General features: G+C 56.8%; 2 protein-coding genes across 3 annotated transcripts; one reads left to right on the forward strand and one right to left on the reverse strand.

Moving 5' to 3' along the window:
- Positions 1–3,765: 3,765 nt before the first annotated feature.
- On the reverse strand, positions 3,766–9,868 carry Spred3 (sprouty related EVH1 domain containing 3). Of its 2 annotated transcripts, XM_027941520.2 has the most exons (5): positions 9,692–9,868; positions 7,868–8,036; positions 7,688–7,767; positions 5,084–5,227; positions 3,766–4,431 (listed from the first exon to the last, which is right to left on the reverse strand). In XM_027941520.2, exons 1-5 carry the CDS (start codon positions 9,866–9,868, stop codon positions 3,766–3,768), a joined length of 1,236 nt encoding a protein of 411 aa, XP_027797321.1. The 2 variants fall into 2 exon arrangements, with proteins under 2 accessions (XP_027797321.1, XP_071460799.1); XM_071604698.1 differs by lacking the exon at positions 5,084–5,227.
- Positions 9,869–12,281: 2,413 nt separating this feature from the next.
- On the forward strand, positions 12,282–15,831 carry Ggn (gametogenetin). Its single transcript, XM_027941186.2, has 3 exons — positions 12,282–12,405; positions 13,144–15,033; positions 15,690–15,831. The coding sequence occupies exons 2-3, from the start codon at positions 13,163–13,165 to the stop codon at positions 15,805–15,807; spliced, it is 1,989 nt and encodes a 662-aa protein (XP_027796987.2). The 5' UTR covers positions 12,282–12,405; positions 13,144–13,162; the 3' UTR covers positions 15,808–15,831.
- The last annotated feature ends 302 nt before the right edge of the window (positions 15,832–16,133 follow it).

Raw genomic sequence — 16,133 nt, forward strand, 5'->3', positions numbered from 1 at the left:
GCCCTACCCACCATGGTCCCTCCCTGGACCATTAAGGCAGCCTCCACTGTCACCCTGCCTCCCCCCAAGTACCTGTTACCCAGAGGGGGCCTGTGAACCTGGGTCAGGTCTCATCCCACCCATGCTTGAAGTTTTCCTTCCTGTGGTTCCATCTGACTCAGGATAAAAAAACAAAATCCATACAATGACCTGCAAGATCTGCACTGTCCCTTCCCTCTCCTCCCCTCTAGATGCTAAAATCTCCCTTCATGTTCCTCAGACTTACCAGGCACCTCCTAGCTCAGACCTTGCACTGGCTTTTCCTTTTCCTCTGAACCAGACCACCTAACTTCCTCCAGGGCTGTATTTGAATGCAAGTTCCTGAATAACGCCTTACTTTTCCACTCTAGCTAAAATATTCTGTCCCCCATGCTTCTTCCCCATCCTGCACTGGGGATTGAACCTGGGGTGCTCTCCCACTGAGCTACATCCCCAGCCCTTTTTGATTCTGAGACAGGGTCTTGCTAAGTTGCCTAGGCTGGCCTGGAATTTATGATTCTCCTCCCTCAGCCTCCTGAAATCACTGGTATTAACAGGTGTGCACCACCCCACCCATCTCTTCCTTATATTCTAATAGATTAGGTCTATTATTGTCTCCCCACTACAAAGTCATAAGCTCCAGTGGGAAGGGATTATTGCCTGTTCCAGCTGCTTTATACATAACAGGTGCATGATATATGGGGTGCCCAATGAATGTACTTGAATGACGGAATGAGACTCTGCTGGACTTCTCTTGGGACTAAAGGATGTAGAGGGGAAGGGACAACTGAGGCAGGAGACTGGTATGGCAATTCAGGAACAGGAGTGGGTGGGGCGCGCCAATGCAAATAAAAAACTCAGGCTGAGACTTTGTCACAGACGTTTCTTGGAGCAGATCTCATGCCCCCTCCCCCGATGACAAGGCTGGGTCTTGGGCCCCCATCCTCCCCCCCACTTCAGCCTGCACTGACACTAACAATGTTGAGGTCACAGACTGGCTTGGAATCAAAATCAGGAAGATAAATGTTGGGGTGTCTCCCCCAAGCCTGGGGGCCAAGCATCCAATCTGAGGGGCAAGCAGCTGGGAAATCGGGCCTGGGTGCTCCAGGGTGTAAGGTCTTCCTGGCTCCCAGGGTCAGCCCTCCATGCACCCCTGATTTTGGGGTGATGAAGGGTAATCATGGATCAGAGGTGGGTATCAGCAGGGAACAGGACTGGGAGACCTGGGAGAGGCGGTGCTGGGAGGTGGGGGCTGGGCTCCCAGCCCCCACTGCTTCATCCAAAAATCCCACAGCACCATACAGCACTCTAGTCTCCTGTCCCACCCCTCCCCAAAACGAGGTAGGTTAAGAATGGAGCTTCCCCCCGCCCACCATGGAAGGGGGGAGACCGAGGCACAGAGAGGGGGATGGGGACCCAGGCTGCCCCAGCCCCCAGTCCCTCCGCCCTCAGCTCTGGTGGGTCTGACAGTGATGAGAGCTGGGCAGAGTGGGGATGGGAGGGACACCCCCCCTTTTCTCTCACCCATCCCAGGGTCTGGTTGGCAGAGCTGAATCTCACAGGTTCCGGATACAATAAATAGTTAATAATTTAAAGGAAGTGACAGTAGGATCTATCCCTTGAACCCCCACAAGGCCATCCAAGTCTGGGTAATAAAGAAAATGCACATTTCCAGATGCTTGAGGCCAGATGCAGGTCCAAGCCTGCAAAACATTGGGACTGTCTTGTTCTAAGGCCTCGGTTCCATCATACAGGACAACAGATCTTAAGGTACACTTGGACACCCCGCTCTACGCAAGGCAGAGAGACTGTGGCATCCCCCTTCCCTGTTAGGGGACAGGCCATGAAACAGGCTTTTGTTTTCCAGAACACACCCCAACTCTAAGATGGAAAAGGAGGCTCTCGGAAGGATGGGCTTAGACTAGGGCTGGGCTGAAGGAGGGCCTCCGAGGATGGAGATTACAAGGGTCAGCAGAACCACAGTTCACCCCAAAGGCGCCTTTGTGCAAGTGAGAGAAAGGCAGGCCTTCCTGAGAGCCCGTCTCAGCCAGCAGGCTTCAGTGGGGACTGCAGCCCCAGCATGCCACTGAAGCTGGGCGCTTTGCTTAGGGACGAATCTGCACCATCCTCTGTGGTGACACTGCGCCCTGGAGGTGGGGATGGGGAGCTCCTGGGTAGCCCTGAATCTGGGCATCTGAGTTCAAGGTGATGAACTTTAGGATAAGGGCAATTCTGAGGATTGCTAGGGTACTGGGCTGGGGTCCTGAAAATTAGAATTCCAAAGTCCAGGAGCTTGGGGTCTCAGGGGCCTGTGCACGGCAGGATTCACAGGGCAACAGTTCCGAGCCAAGCCCAAGGAATCGGGCATAGAGGCATCTTGGGACTTCATCAGGTTAGACAAGTTTGAGTCCAAGAACTCTGGTATCCGAGGGTGCTAGGGTCCTGGGTCATCTTGGATCTGAGTGACTGTGGTATGGAAGGACCAAGGTCTTGAATTAGGAACAATCCCAATGTTGTCAGGGCCCAAGCCCTGCATCTGACGGTCAATGGCACCTTGGAGTCTGGGATCCAGTGCTCTTAAAGCACCCTGGGGTCACTCAGGAGCTGGATGCCAAGGGTTGAGGTCTGGATTGCCATCCCATCTTCTAGGAGCTGGACTTCCACCTAGCCTTTAGGTGACCGGGGATCTGTGGATAGAAGGAAGCCAAGGATTCTAGGGCATTTTGGGTCTCAACGTTCAGGTCCGAGGTGGACTGAAAGAGGGCTTTTTGAAGATCTGAGACAGTGTCTTTGGGCCCTGAGGTACTGGTGGCCTTCAGTGAAACGCTGGGAATATCACACACCTCAGAGTTCATATATGAGATTCAAAGCCCCCAAGAACACTGGTTTGGGGGTGGGTGAACCTACAAAGGTCTTCAATTCCTTATCTGCACAGCATCTTGGTGTCTGGTACCCGTGAAGTTCTGGGACAGGTCTCCTAAATCATTTTGGTCAGAGAACATCTCATGTTTGTGCATATCCAAGAACTCAACGCATCTTAAGTCTCCAGTCCTAGGACATCTGGGGTCACGTGTACAAGTTAGATCTTGGTGTCCGGGATCAAAGGCCAGGTCTGTGGGGCACTCAGTAGTGAGTAGACTTGAGGCCAGCATCTGCTGATTCCAGGGTTTGATGTCTCAGGGGTCCTGGGACTATAAGAACATCTCAGATGTGGAGTACCAGGTCCCATATGAACATTCAGGGACCATTTGGGGGTGATTTGGGGACCTGTGGTCTCAAGATCTGGGAGTAACTGGATACAGGCAGGAACAGGTATTGGCAACTCCTAATTATGGGGCTATTATAATCTGAGGGTTATGGTGCCAGTGTGAAGGGGGTCTGAGTTGGTCAAATGCATAGGGAGTCAGGGCTCAAGGTCCCTACATCTCTCAAAGATCTGTGTGCTTCCCAGGCCCTCTGAAATGCAGTCCGGGGAGTAGCGAGTGTCCTCAGCAGGGAAGAAGGATGGAGAATCCAGAATTCAGGCCTGGGTGCTCTTGACAGATATCCCAATGAAACTAGGCTTGGTGCTGCTCAGTCATAGATCTAGGGTCCAGGTTCCAGGTCTGGGATTTCTCAGTCCAAACTCAAGCTTCAAGTTCCAAATGTGCCTAGGTTTGGGTTTTAGATTCGAACCAAGTCTGGGGTCCTGGACACTTAAGTTGGGGTCCTTGGTCTGGTCCAGCAACCGGACCCGCCAGGCAGTCCTCACCGCGCAGCTTCCTCGTGGCGACCCCCACAGCCCGCGCAGCCGCATCTTGCAGCGACCCAGTGGCACGCGCGCAAGGGGGCGTAGCAGCAGAGACAGGGCACTGCCAGGGAGAGCGCCGCCAGGGCGGCCCAGCGCGCGGCAGGGCGCGGGTGACCTGGCTCGCAGGCGCAGGGGTCCGAGAAGTCGCCCTCGGCGTCCGACAGGCAGTGATAGAGCAAGCTCTCGGCGCACCACAGGCAGCTGAGTCGGCGCACCAGTAGGCGACCGGGGTCCGGGGCCTCTGCACAGCGGCCACCACGCCCGTCTGCGCGGCGGCGGAAGAGCGCACGGCAGTGCACGCAGCGCGCTGCCTCCTCGGCCTCAGGGGAGGCCTTGGCGGGTGCAGGGGTAGGGCCTGGGCCCGGGGGTGGGCGGGCTGGGGGTGCTGGGGGTGCAGCCTCGGTGAGAGGGGCAGGTAGTGACACGGGGGGACCCAGGGCCGCACCCCTCAACGTGCCAGTCTTGGCGAAGCGCACCACGCAGGTGGACAGGGCCAGGGGCGGGGGAGGCCCGGGGCGCCTGTAATCCTCATAGCCGCGTCCGCCCCAGCCCTGGCCGCCGGCCCCCGCCACGGACTCCGCCAGTTCCGGAAGCCCGGTGAACGGTAGAAGCGGAGGGTAGCTCTGCAGGACGAAGGGACAGGAGATCAGGTTAGCCGTGCCTCACCCACCCCACCACCACCACCTCCCAACCGCAGAAGACCCAGGACTCCACAGCCAACCACCGAGCCGCAGGACCCATCACCCAGGGACCCGGGGCCTTAGGACACTCCTGGCCTGCGGATTCAAACCTCAGGACCCAGCCTGCCCCTCGCCCAAGGCCCCTCGGCCGCCCCTTTCCCACGGTCAGAGGAGTTCAGGCCTGACCATACTTGAAGGACCTCTTGGCTTCAGCCTCCCTGTCCTGGTCCCTCTCCAAATCCGCTCCCAGAGCTCCCAGATCCCAGCCAGCTCCCGCTTCAGGACTAAGAAATCCAGACTCTGGGTCCCTTTTACCTTGGGTACCGAGCTAACCAACGAGTGAATTAAGTCGTTTAAGGAGCCCTTCTGTGAGTACCACCACCACCCTGATACACTCCAACACTGTCCCATAATCCCCAAGTCCCTCTGGAATTCAGAACTCCCCCAAATCTCCAAGAGCCCCCCAGATACGGGAAAACCCAATCCAACCTCAGGTCAGGCTTGCCTGGCTCTGGGCGTCCTCTTCTACCACCCTCCACCCCCGCCCCTTAGGGACGGCGGCACCCAAACTTCCACTGGGGGGCAGAGGTCGCACCTGAGCGGAGGAACGGCGGCGCTGGGGGGGCGTGGCCGGCCCGAAGGCAGAAGCTGACTCCAGGGTGATGATGGGGGCTGCTGCTGCAGCCGGTGGCGTCTCCTGGCGGCTATGACTAGAGGAGGAGTCGCTGTCCACATGGGACTGGGGGAGATTGGCAGTCTCAGCACGGAGACACGCCCCTCTTCCCAGCAGCTGAAGCACTTACATAAACCCCCTCCCGTGGAGATCAAGGGCTCTGAGGCCAGCCAAGCCTGGGTTTAAGCCCAGCTCTGCCACTGGCTCCTGCAAGTGAGCTCACCTCTGAGCCTCAGTTTCCACCTCTGTAAAATGGAGGTAATAATAATAATACCTATTCATAAGGATGTAGTTAGGACCCACTATAAAGGACACCACCCATGTCCCAAGAACAGAAAGAGCTTGAAATGGTTATCATTAGACTCCCTTTTTTTTTTTTGAACCCAGGGGTGCTTAACCACTGAGCCACATCCCCAGCCCTTTTTGTATTTTATTTAAAGGCAGGGTCTCACTTAGTTTGTTACGGCCTCGCTAAGTGGCTGAAGCTGGCATTGAACCCACAGTTCTCTTGGACAGCCTCCAGAACCGCTGGGATGACAGGTGTTCGCCACTGTGCCTGGCCCCAGTCCCCTTTTATTTTATTTTTATTTGATATTGAGACAGGGTATCCCCAAGTTGCCCAGGCTGGCCTTGAATTTGTGATGCTCCTGCCTCAGCTTCCTAATACCTGGCATTACTAACTTCGACTGCTGCTCTTCTTAACTACTCAGCTCTGTGACCCACAGTACACGGAACCATCTAGCTTCCCTTTACCCTTCTCCCTTGGCCAATCAGCCATCTTCCTGCCTCATTCTCACCACTACACCTTTATGGGGGAATCACCACCACCTGGAATGCCTTCCTTCCTGTCCAAATCAGGTTGTCCTTTACCAACTGAAGTCTGTCACTTCTCAGACCCTCTGTAAGCTTTCTGTAAGGTGAGCATAATTCCACCTCCTCTGTTCCCTACATTCAATACACATTCATGGCGTGCTAAGCGCAAAAGCCCCTGTGCAGATTGAGCTGAAGCACAGACAGCAGCATCTTTCAAGTAAGGGCACCATAGACAGGAAATGTGGGTGACTGCTGTGGACCCACCTCCATCGCCCATTATCCTGAGATTCTCCCCTGTTCTGCTCCAGGAACAAGTTTTGTTTCCCCAAGTGCTCTCAGCAACTCCCACTGTTCCCAGCAAGCACCAAAAGGTACCTGAGAGTCTGTGCATTCATTTATTCCACCTATTGATTCAACACACTCATTCAACTGCGTACCTGACACTGTCTTCGGCATTAGAATTGCAGCATGAAACCTACAAAAGATCCTTACCTCCCAGAGCTGACACAGGAAGTGGATGGTAAATAAATAAATAAGAAAGATGCTTTTTCAGAAAACAAAGAAGGAAAATGTCTTAGATGGAAAAAAATTAGAGCCTGATAAGGGGCAGTAGGAGATTGTGATTTTAAAAGGTTATTCAGAGAAGCCATCACAAGGTGATATTTGTTTAAAGCCCTGAAAGAAGAAAAGGAGCCATGTAGGAATCTGGGGAAAAAGTGTTCCAGACAGCAGGGTCAGTGCAAAGGCCCTGAGACAGGCATGTGCCTGGAGTGGAGTGAGAGTAAAGAGGCCAGTGAGGTTGGGGCAGGGAAAGTAAGGGGGACAGCGACTCAGGGCCAGATGGTGGGGGATCTTATGTGCCACTATGAGGACTTTGTCTTTTACCTAGAGTGAGACAAAGCCCTGGGAGGGTTCTGAGTGGGGGAGGGGTAAAATCTGACTCAACTGCCAACAGGGTTCCCAGGGCTTTGTGTGGGAAAGAGATGAGGGGGAGGGGAAGGGAAGAGGAGAGGAGATAATGAGACCCTATTGGGACAGTGCAGTTGGAAAATGAAGTTGGACAGTACAAGGGGTGGGGGGGGGGGGGGGGAGAGGCAGATTCTGACCATTCTGAAAGTAGAACCAATAATTTGCTGACACATTAGAGGAGAAGCATAAAAAGGATGATCCTTCCCCAAGGTTTGTAGTCCGAGTAACTGGCATATGGAATTGTCTTTCATTTGTTCACCCATTTACCTTTTTTTTTTTTTTTTTTTGAGACAGGGTCTCACTAAGTTGCCAAGGCTGGCCTCCAACTTTCAATCTCCCTGCCTCAGCATCCCAAGTAGCTAGGACTATGGTGTCCACCACCACATCCAGCCCCATTTTTATTTAATCACCTATAAAATATATCCTTTTTCTGGCCTTTCCTGCACGAGAATAGAAGCTCCAAGAAAAAAGGAACTGTTTTGTTCACTGATGTATCTCCAGTGCCTAAAACACTGCCTGGTACACAGACGGTGCTCAATAAGTACCCTGGAATAAGGTGTAAATCATCATGAACAACAACAACAACAAAAAAGTAGAGTAACTGGAATTGAACTGACACTAATAGTTTGGGTCTATTTTGTGTCCCCAGCATGTGGCCCAGCGCCTGCTACACAGGAGGTGCTCAGGGATGTTTCTAGATGAGGAACCAAGCCCAGCCCTCCCAGCAGAGGCACCCAGACTCACCGTCAGAGGGCAGGGAGTCTCGGCAGTGTCCTGGGAAGGGGAGGAGGAGGAGGAGGAGGAAGAGGAGGGAGTGAGCGAGCCTGGGGCAGGGAAAGAGGCAGAGAGTGAGTCCCCAGGCGCCAGCTTCTCCTGGGACTGCCCCCAGCCCCAGTGCCCTCTGCCCGCAGCCTGCACATTCACCTCGGCCCAGAGCAGCCAGCGCAGCCAGCAGGCTCTTCTGGAACTCGTCAGCCTCTGCAGGACTCTGAAATGTCAGTCCGAACTTGCAGTCTCCCAGGCTCCAGTGGTGGAAGATGGGGTTTACTTTGTTGTAAACCAAGCCTGGCCGCAGGGTGCACTCCAAGGTGGTCTGAGGGGCAGGAGGGGGATGGGTGAGACACAGGACCTAGCCACAGCTGTGACTTCCCCTCACTCACCCTTGCCCCTCTGCATACCCCAGCATCCTACCAACCTCATTCCCCAATCCTGCTTATACCCCTGAACCCTGATACAATCCTCCAATTTTACGGAATGCACCTCTGATACTTCAATATTTCCTTCAATCATTTGATCATTATATTTTCCTAATATTCCCCTGTGATACCCTGGTAGGAATCCCAATTTTTTTCTTTCTTTCTTTCTTTTTTTGGTACCGGAGATTGAACTCAGGGGCACTCAACCACTGAGCCACACCCCCAGTCCTATTTTGTATTTTGTTTAGAGAAAGGATCTCACTGAGTTGCTTAGCACCTTGCTTTTGCTGAGGCTGGCTTTGAACTTGTGATCCTCCTGCTTCAGCCTCCAGAGCTGCTGGGATGACAGGCATGCGCCATTGTGACCAGCAGAATTCCAAATTTTATTGACTGCCTAAAGCATTGTTAATACCTTTCCGATGACCCAACATGCCCCCTTCAGACTCAAAGCACTCCAAGAAAAAAGGAACTTTTTTGTTCACTGATGTATCTCCAGTGCCTAAAACACTGCCTGATACACAGAAGGTGCTCAATAAGTACCCTCAACCTTTAGTGAACGTGGTGGTGCATGCCTGTAATCACAGCTCGGGAGGCTAAGGCAGGAGGATTGCATGTTCAAAGCCAGCCTCAGCAATTTAGTGAGACCCTGTTTCAAAAAATAAATAAATAAAAAAGGGCTGGGAATGTAGCTCCGCAGTAATGCACCCTTGGGCTCAATCTCCAGAACCAAGAAAAAAAAAAAAAAATATATATATATATATATATATATATATATATATCCATCCTCTTCTAATGTTTCAATAGTCTTCTAAACTCTTACCCCAATTTTTTATTAAACTTCCAAATTCCCCCTCAGTGTTGGCCAGCACCCTTGATGTGCCCTCATGTTCTTGTCTAACATGACGACATTCCTCCATAGCATTTCAAATCCCCCTACATTGCTTCTAGAAACCTCTGCTCTGAAAGGGTAGCCTTCCCTCAAAACCTTTTCAAAGAATCCAAATCTTCCTACTACATCTCCAGCTGAAATTTCCACACTGTCCCTCCACATCAGGCCAGACAGCCCGGTGATTCCTGTTGAACTCACAGGCAGAATTGTCAACTATATTTGGCAATTCCAAGCAGACACCCACTGAATGCCTCCATATACTTAGGGTACACAGGGGTCAGTTGGATTAGGCCCTCTGGCAAGGGTCTGTGAGAAAGACAGAGCTGGGGAAGGGTTCTGAGTGGAGGAGGGACATGATCTAAGGTGGGTGTCAGCAGTGCCCCTGTGGAACAGACTGGGGATGAAGCAGGAGCAGGAACCAGGCAGGAAGACTAGTCAGGAGGTTGCTGCAACACACTAACAGGCCATGTAATAGAAGGACCTGCCCGATACCCCAATATTCCCCAAATTCCCAGCTCTCATCTGTAGGTCAGGGTCATTTCCAAACTCCACCCGAGGTCCCAGTTTGATTCCCAGGCTGGAGGACAGCCTGCCTTCTCTGCACGCCAGGCCATTCCCCTGCCTCCCCAGCCCCACCCTACCCCACGCCCCAGGGTGGCTCACTTTCTGGTCCCGGAGGCGCTCCCCGTGGATGACGTAGTGCCCCTGGCGGGCCCCCCCCTCGGGCCTGGCCCCTCGGACCCGACATACGCTCACCTGGCTGAGGCCCCCGCCCCCCACAGGCAGCCAGCCCCCACTGGAGTCATCTCGGGCCATCACCACAGCTCGGACCCGCACCATGTACCTGGAGGAGGTTGGGAGGACAGGGACAACAGTCAGTGAAGTCAAATCCTGTTTTCCCCCTCAGTGTTCTCCCAGCCCTGGTCTCCCTGGCTTCATCGCTCACATCGGGATGCCCTGTACCCCCAGCCACCAGTACTGGCTGTCTCCTCTCGTGTCCACTTTATTCTAGCATGGCTTCTTTCTTCCTTGTGACATCTCTTCTCTCCCATGTCTACCTTCTACCAGACACCTATCTTTTCTCTCCATACCCACCTTTCCCCCATCTTTCCCATCACCAGCCCCAGAGCCTTAGTTTTTCATTTCCCCTCCCCCTCCTGCTCATACCCTCAACCCGGTCTCCTTCCCTCTCTCAGCACAAACCCACAGCCCCACCCATCATCCCCCCTCACAGTTGGGTTCCTGCGCATATGTATTTCTCAGGGCCCATCAACTCAGCTCCAGTTCTCTCAACCTGCCTCTGCACCCTGTCACCCAGGCCACTGGCTGGGTGAGAAACCCTGGCTCTCTTCCCCCCACCCCTTCCCGGATTTATGAATGAGACCGGATGCAAAGCTCACTGAGTCACCCAGCAACGGGGAGATGGACAGGGAGCAGGGAGAGAACCAGAAATGGCCAGAAAGAGGCCGAGAGAAAGAGATGGAGGCAGAGGAAGCCAGAAACCGGCAACTGAAGATATCCTGGGAGCATTTCATTCACAAAAATCAAGGCTGCTCCCTCAGGTCCCGGCCGAGTGAAGCCAAGGGGAAGAGATGGGAGGTGGGTGGGGAGATCAATACCCCTCCCCAGCATCCTTCAAAAATATTTCATCCTGCCCACCCCCCAGCTCAGGGGACAGAGCCCTCCCCCCAGTAATTTGGATTAGCGTCCAGCCCCTCACTGCCATCCAGCGCAGGGACCCAGGCGTCCCAACCTTAGGATCCCAGGCAACGAGTTCTAGCCCCCTCCCCCACCTGCAGGCTGCCGGGTTTCCCGGGGCCTTCGGGAGGGGAAGGGGCGGTCGCAGCGCCCCCAGCCCCCTTTTCTCAATGGGATGGGATTTTGTGAATGAGCAGTCACGTGACTCTGCTTCCTTTGTCCGCCCGCCTCCCCCGACAACAGGTGAAGCAGGGAAAGAGGGCAGGGGTCCCCCCGCAGGGCCTAGCTGGGCTGGGGCACCAGTATCTCGGGGTGCCCTACGCTCCTCGCACATCTGTGTTTCCCCGGGGAGTGGTCCTCAGAGTTCCTCAATGGTGAGGGTCCAGGACGGAATTTTGTGAATGAGGAGTCCTTGGAGGAAGTCCAGGACCCCAAATGGAGACCGGTACCCTAAATGGCTGCCGCGCAGTTTGGGGGCCCCCATCCCCTTGTCCTCCCAGCCGGGGTCCGCGGGGCGCCGGGGTGGGCAGAAGGCGCTGCGCGGTCCTGGCCGCCCCCTCACTGGGGCAGGCGGTCTGTCAGCCCCCGCCCCCTCGCGGCCCTCTGCACCTGCCTGGGAGGCTCCGGCCGGGCTCCGAGCGGCGGCGACGCGGCCTCCTCCTCCTCCTGTCCGCTCCGGCTCCCTCGCTGGCTCCGGCGGCGCTGGAGACGGGCACCGGGAGCCGGGGGAGGGGGGAGGGAGGGGGAACCTGGAGGACGGGTGGGGGGGAGGGGGCGGTTTGGGGGAGGGGTAAGAGAGAGGCGGGCATACTCGCCCGCTGGGTCCTAGAGCCCGGCATAGGCCGCTAGGAACAGCCCCCCAGCCCCCATTTTCTCAGGATGCAGAGCGGATCCTTCACTTTTCCACTCATACGCCTCATACGCTCCTTTGGTCCCCGAGGATATACGGAGGGGACCGGGACAAGGCTTGGTCTCAGGGTTCTAAAGAGGCGGTGGTCTACAGTTTGGGCTCTAAATGGGAGGGGCTGGGTGCCTGGCAGTGTTCGAAAAGAGGTGGGGCAAAGGGAGAATTCGCAAGGGGGCGGGGTTGGAGAGACTGAGTAAGAAGAAGGTTTGGATGCTAAAGGAACCGACAAGAGGGTGCGTCATGGAAGGGGTGGGTCCACCGAGGATGTACCTCCTGGACTGGCGGAGGGAAAGAGAGGGTCCAGGAAAGAGGTACTGCCAGATCCTAAAGAGGCGGGGCTTAGAGATACATTGCCTTGGGGGCGGGGCAGAGGAGAAGTCCCAAAGGGAGGAGCTACGTAGCAGTGGTCGTAATGGGTGGGACGGGGGTGGGGGAGATAACGATGGGCGGGGCATTCTAAAGGGGTGGAGCTAAAGAGAACGTTCTAAAGGGGTGGGGCTTATGAACAGATGGCCTGGGGGCGGGGAAGAGGACTTCGGAGTTTTTCAAAGGGAGATCCAGGTTCCTAAGGGCCAGCTGAAGCTGGCCCACAGGAGGGCGGGGCCTCGAGCCCGGGGGCGGGGCATAGATCTCGGGGTCCGCCCTCGCTGTCTCGCCCACTTGCCTTCACCCGCACCCCCGTTCTTTTCGGTTATTTTCTGCTACGGCCGTTCCCTGCCCTATCCTGGGCCCAGGGGGCTGCGGTCTGAACTTTGGTAGGCTGGAGAAGTCGGTGAGTGGGGTCTTCTGGACGGAGACAGGGCGGAGCTTGGGGGAGGGGTGGAGCCCGAGTGTTGAGACCGCTGGTAGATCCGGAGCGGGGAAAAAAAGATTGAGGTTTGAGGATATGCGGCTGCCTGCGAACAGGGAGGGATCCAGATGATCGACAGAGACTGGATGGTCGGAGGGTTAACATGCTCAGAACACCCGGTATTTGTTGGTCAGAGGCAGGGCCAGACAGCAGGTGGGGGCGGGGTGGCGTCGAGGGCAGATTCCCCCGACAATCGGGGGCGGGACCAGAGAGTGGGGCGGGGCCTAGGCCCCTGGAGAATGATTGGAGTGCTGGGAGAGAAGCCTGAGCTCCTGTAGGCTACAGGGCACAACCATCATTAGCGGTGTGGCCGGACAGACAGACCGGAAGGCGGGCAAGACCTGAGTCTTGAAGTCTGGAGACCCTGGGCTTGGCCAAAGTGTAGGGATGTGCTTTAAGGAACCAGCCAAGGAAATAGGGGTGGAACCTTAGAACTTTAAGGGGTTGGGGCCTAAATTTCTTACCAGCAGCTTATGAGGGGTCACAGGGAAGTAGGCGTGAGCGTCGAGATTCTGGAAACAGAAGACTGGAAACGAGAGCTGAGTAGATATTGGAGGACAAGGGCGGGGCCAATGCAGACGGATAAGTTCTGGAACAGACAACGTCGTGGGGTCCCCATTGCCCTGGCAGACTGACTGGCTAAAATTTTTCTGACCGCAGTCCTCGACCTCCGTCGGAAATGGGGAACGTGCAGTCGGAGCCATCCGCGGGCGGGGGCTCCCGAAAAGAACAGGCCTCGGATCGCGCCTCTGACTCCCGCCGGACGTCCCTGGTGGAGCCCGAGGTGACCCCCTCCTCCCCGGCCATGCGCCTGGCTCGAGGGCTGGGTGTCTGGTTCCCTGGCAGCTCCGCGCCCCCGGGACTCCTGGTACCCCCGGAGCCCCAGGCCTCACCCTCACCCCTGCCCCTGACCTTAGAACTGCCCTTGCCAGTGACGCCCCCTCCAGAGGAGGCGGCTGCAGCCGCAGTCTCCACACCACCCCCACCCCCAGTGGGGACCCTGCTGCCCGCGCCGTCTAAGTGGCGAAAACCCACGGGCACTGCGGTGCCCCGGGTCCGCGGCCTGTTGGAGGCGAGCCATCGCGGACAGGGCGACCCTCCGAGCCTCCGCCCGCTGCCACCGCTGCCCAAGCAACTAACTGAAAAGGACCCTGTCCCGAGAGCCCCAGCCCCTCCTCCTCCGACGCCCCTGGAGCCACGAAAGCCACCACCACTGCCACCTTCAGACCGGCAGCCCCCAAACCGCAGAATCACTCCAGCTCTGGCCACATCTGCCACAAGCCCCACAGAAAGCCAGGCCAGGCACATCGGCGAGGGTCAGACGGCCGGTGGGGCCCGCGGAGGGGCTCCTCCCCAAGCGGGCGAAGGCGAAATGGCTGAAATGGCTCGGTCTGCGGCTTCCGAGTCCGGCCTGAGCCTGCTATGTAAAGTCACCTTCAAGTCCGCACCCCCTTTGTGCCCTGCGGCAGCCTCGGGTCCCTTAGCTACCAAAGCCTCGCTCGGGGGCGGTGGAGGCGGAGGACTCTTCGCTGCTTCAGGTGCCATCTCTTACGCTGAGGTCCTGAAACAGGGACCCCTCCCACCTGGAGCTGCTCGTACCCTGGGAGAGGTCCCTCTTCCGGCACAGGAAACGGAGGGAGGGAATGGAGACGGCGAAGGGTGTTCTGGTCCCCCTGCGGCGCCTGCGTCCCACGCCCGGGCCCTACCCCCGCCCCCCTACACCACATTCCCAGGCTCAAAGCCCAAATTCGACTGGGTTAGCCCTCCCGATGGCCCTGAACGCCACTTTCGCTTCAACGGGGCTGGCGGAGGTGTTGGGGCTCCCAGACGGCGCGCGGCTGCGCTCTCTGGACCGTGGGGTTCCCCTCCGCCACCACCAGGGCAGGCTCACCCAACTCCGGGTCCCCGGAGGCCCGCGCCTGCCCTGCTGGCGCCGCCTATGTTCATCTTCCCGGCGCCCACCAATGGTGAGCCCGTGCGCCCTGGGCCACCGGGTCCACAGCAGTTGTTGCCGCGACCGCCACCGCCCACGCCACCAGCTACGCCGCCACCAGTGCCGCCACCCACACCGCAGCCTCCAGCGCTCCAGCCAACGCCGCTGCCCGTGGCCCATCCATCCACCCCATGCTCTGGCCATGTGGAGTCTGCCCTGGCTCCCGCCCCAGCCCCTGCGATGCCCCCTGCCTTGGCTGGCGAACAGGCCCAGGCACCGGCCCAGGCCCCATCCCCAGCTCCAGCTCCCATCACCGCCGAACCTGCGCCCCCACCCATCAAGGCTCGCACGCGCAGAAACAAGGGTCCCCGCGCGGCCCGTGGAGTGACCCATGAGGAAGGCGCCCCTGGAGATGGTCCTCGCGAACGGACTGCAGCTACCGTGACTGACAGCGGCGGTGGAGGGGGTGGTGGCAGTGGGGCCCCTACAGCTGGGGCAGCTAGCTCGGGTGCCACGCGCCACTGGCCGCCCTTCCAGGTGCTTCACTCTTGTCCCTGCAAGTGTTACTGCCGCCACCAGCCGCGTCATCGCAGACTGCCCCGCAACGTGTCTGCCTGGTGAGGGGAAGTCTGGAATGTAGGGAGTGGAGGGCATACCTCTTTTAAATCTTGAACCAGATTTTCCAAGATAGACCCTCCCTTACCTACAACTCAAATCTACCTGAGCTCCAATCCTTCAGGACCCTGAGAAGCTTTCCTGACACCCTGACTGGGAAGAGGGGACACCTTGACCCAGCCCCTTGGTTTCAGACCCCCAAGCTGACCTGTGGCACTTCAGCTACCCTGGAGCCATCAGGGAGGGAAGCTGGTTCCAGCTGGCCTGACCTTATTCACTGCCTTGACCCCCATGCCTGACAGCACCAAATGGGGCCATGTTCCAAGCTCTTCAGGGAGGGGAGGAAGATGGCATCAAAGGGGTAAATGTAGATCCCCACTTCTCTGGACAGGGGAAGCCCTGACCTAGCCCCCTGTCTACTCTGGCAACTTCTGACTCTGGGAGCCAAAGTTTTAACCACCAGGGAGCACTGATGCCCCAGCCCTTGTGCTGCAAAGCCTACTCCAGAGTCCCCAGAGCCAGGAGAGCTCCTGTATCCTCCAGCACCCCTCCCCCCAGGCCAGATCTCTCAGCCTTCAGGAGCTTCTACTCAGGGAAAGTGAAGCCCCAGAAGAGGTAAGGGCCTCACAGGCCTTTGTGGATTTTTCCCTTTTCCCAGGCTGAGCACACCCACCAACCACCTGAGCGAGCCACCCTGGGTGGCCACCATCAAGCTCGCTGGCTCCCTGGTAGCTGGGCTGGAGCACTATGACTTGCAGGCCACCCATCCCAACTGAGTGCAGTCAACGCCCTCTGCCTTCCCCTCCATGCCAATAAAATAACCAATCCACGTGCCTAGTTGCCTGTCAGTCACCCACTGTGGGCTGAAAGAGTAGGGTGAGGAAAAGGCAGAAGTCCATCATAGCACCACATAGGGTCCATTTATCCAGCATCTGCACCGATGGGGGGGGGTCTCATTTCCCATCAGCTTTTTTCATTTCTGAGCTAACCTGATGCCAAGCTCACATTCTAGAACAAATCACTCTGGAAAGGAGCATTCCTAGTTTACAGTGGGGAAGACCAATTCTGGATGACTTTCTTGAAAATTCCACAATCCACAAAT

The sequence above is a fragment of the Marmota flaviventris genome, chromosome 18, assembly GCF_047511675.1.
Source record: "Marmota flaviventris isolate mMarFla1 chromosome 18, mMarFla1.hap1, whole genome shotgun sequence".
Taxonomy (NCBI): domain Eukaryota; kingdom Metazoa; phylum Chordata; class Mammalia; order Rodentia; family Sciuridae; genus Marmota; species Marmota flaviventris.

What these genes read in the sequence shown, in the direction of transcription:
- Spred3 (XM_027941520.2), bottom strand. Translation starts at nt 9,868, where the DNA reads ATGGTGCGGGTCCGAGCTGTGGTGATGGCCCGAGATGACTCCAGTGGG. An exon ending in AGCGCCTCCGGGACCAGAAA is followed by an intron (nt 8,037 to 9,691) that starts GTGAGCCACCCT and finishes CCTGCCCCTCAG; the next exon opens with ACCACCTTGGAGTGCACCCT. An exon ending in AGACTCCCTGCCCTCTGACG is followed by an intron (nt 5,228 to 7,687) that starts GTGAGTCTGGGT and finishes AATCTCCCCCAG; the next exon opens with TCCCATGTGGACAGCGACTC.
- Ggn (XM_027941186.2), top strand. Translation starts at nt 13,163, where the DNA reads ATGGGGAACGTGCAGTCGGAGCCATCCGCGGGCGGGGGCTCCCGAAAA. An exon ending in CCCCGCAACGTGTCTGCCTG is followed by an intron (nt 15,034 to 15,689) that starts GTGAGGGGAAGT and finishes CCCTTTTCCCAG; the next exon opens with GCTGAGCACACCCACCAACC.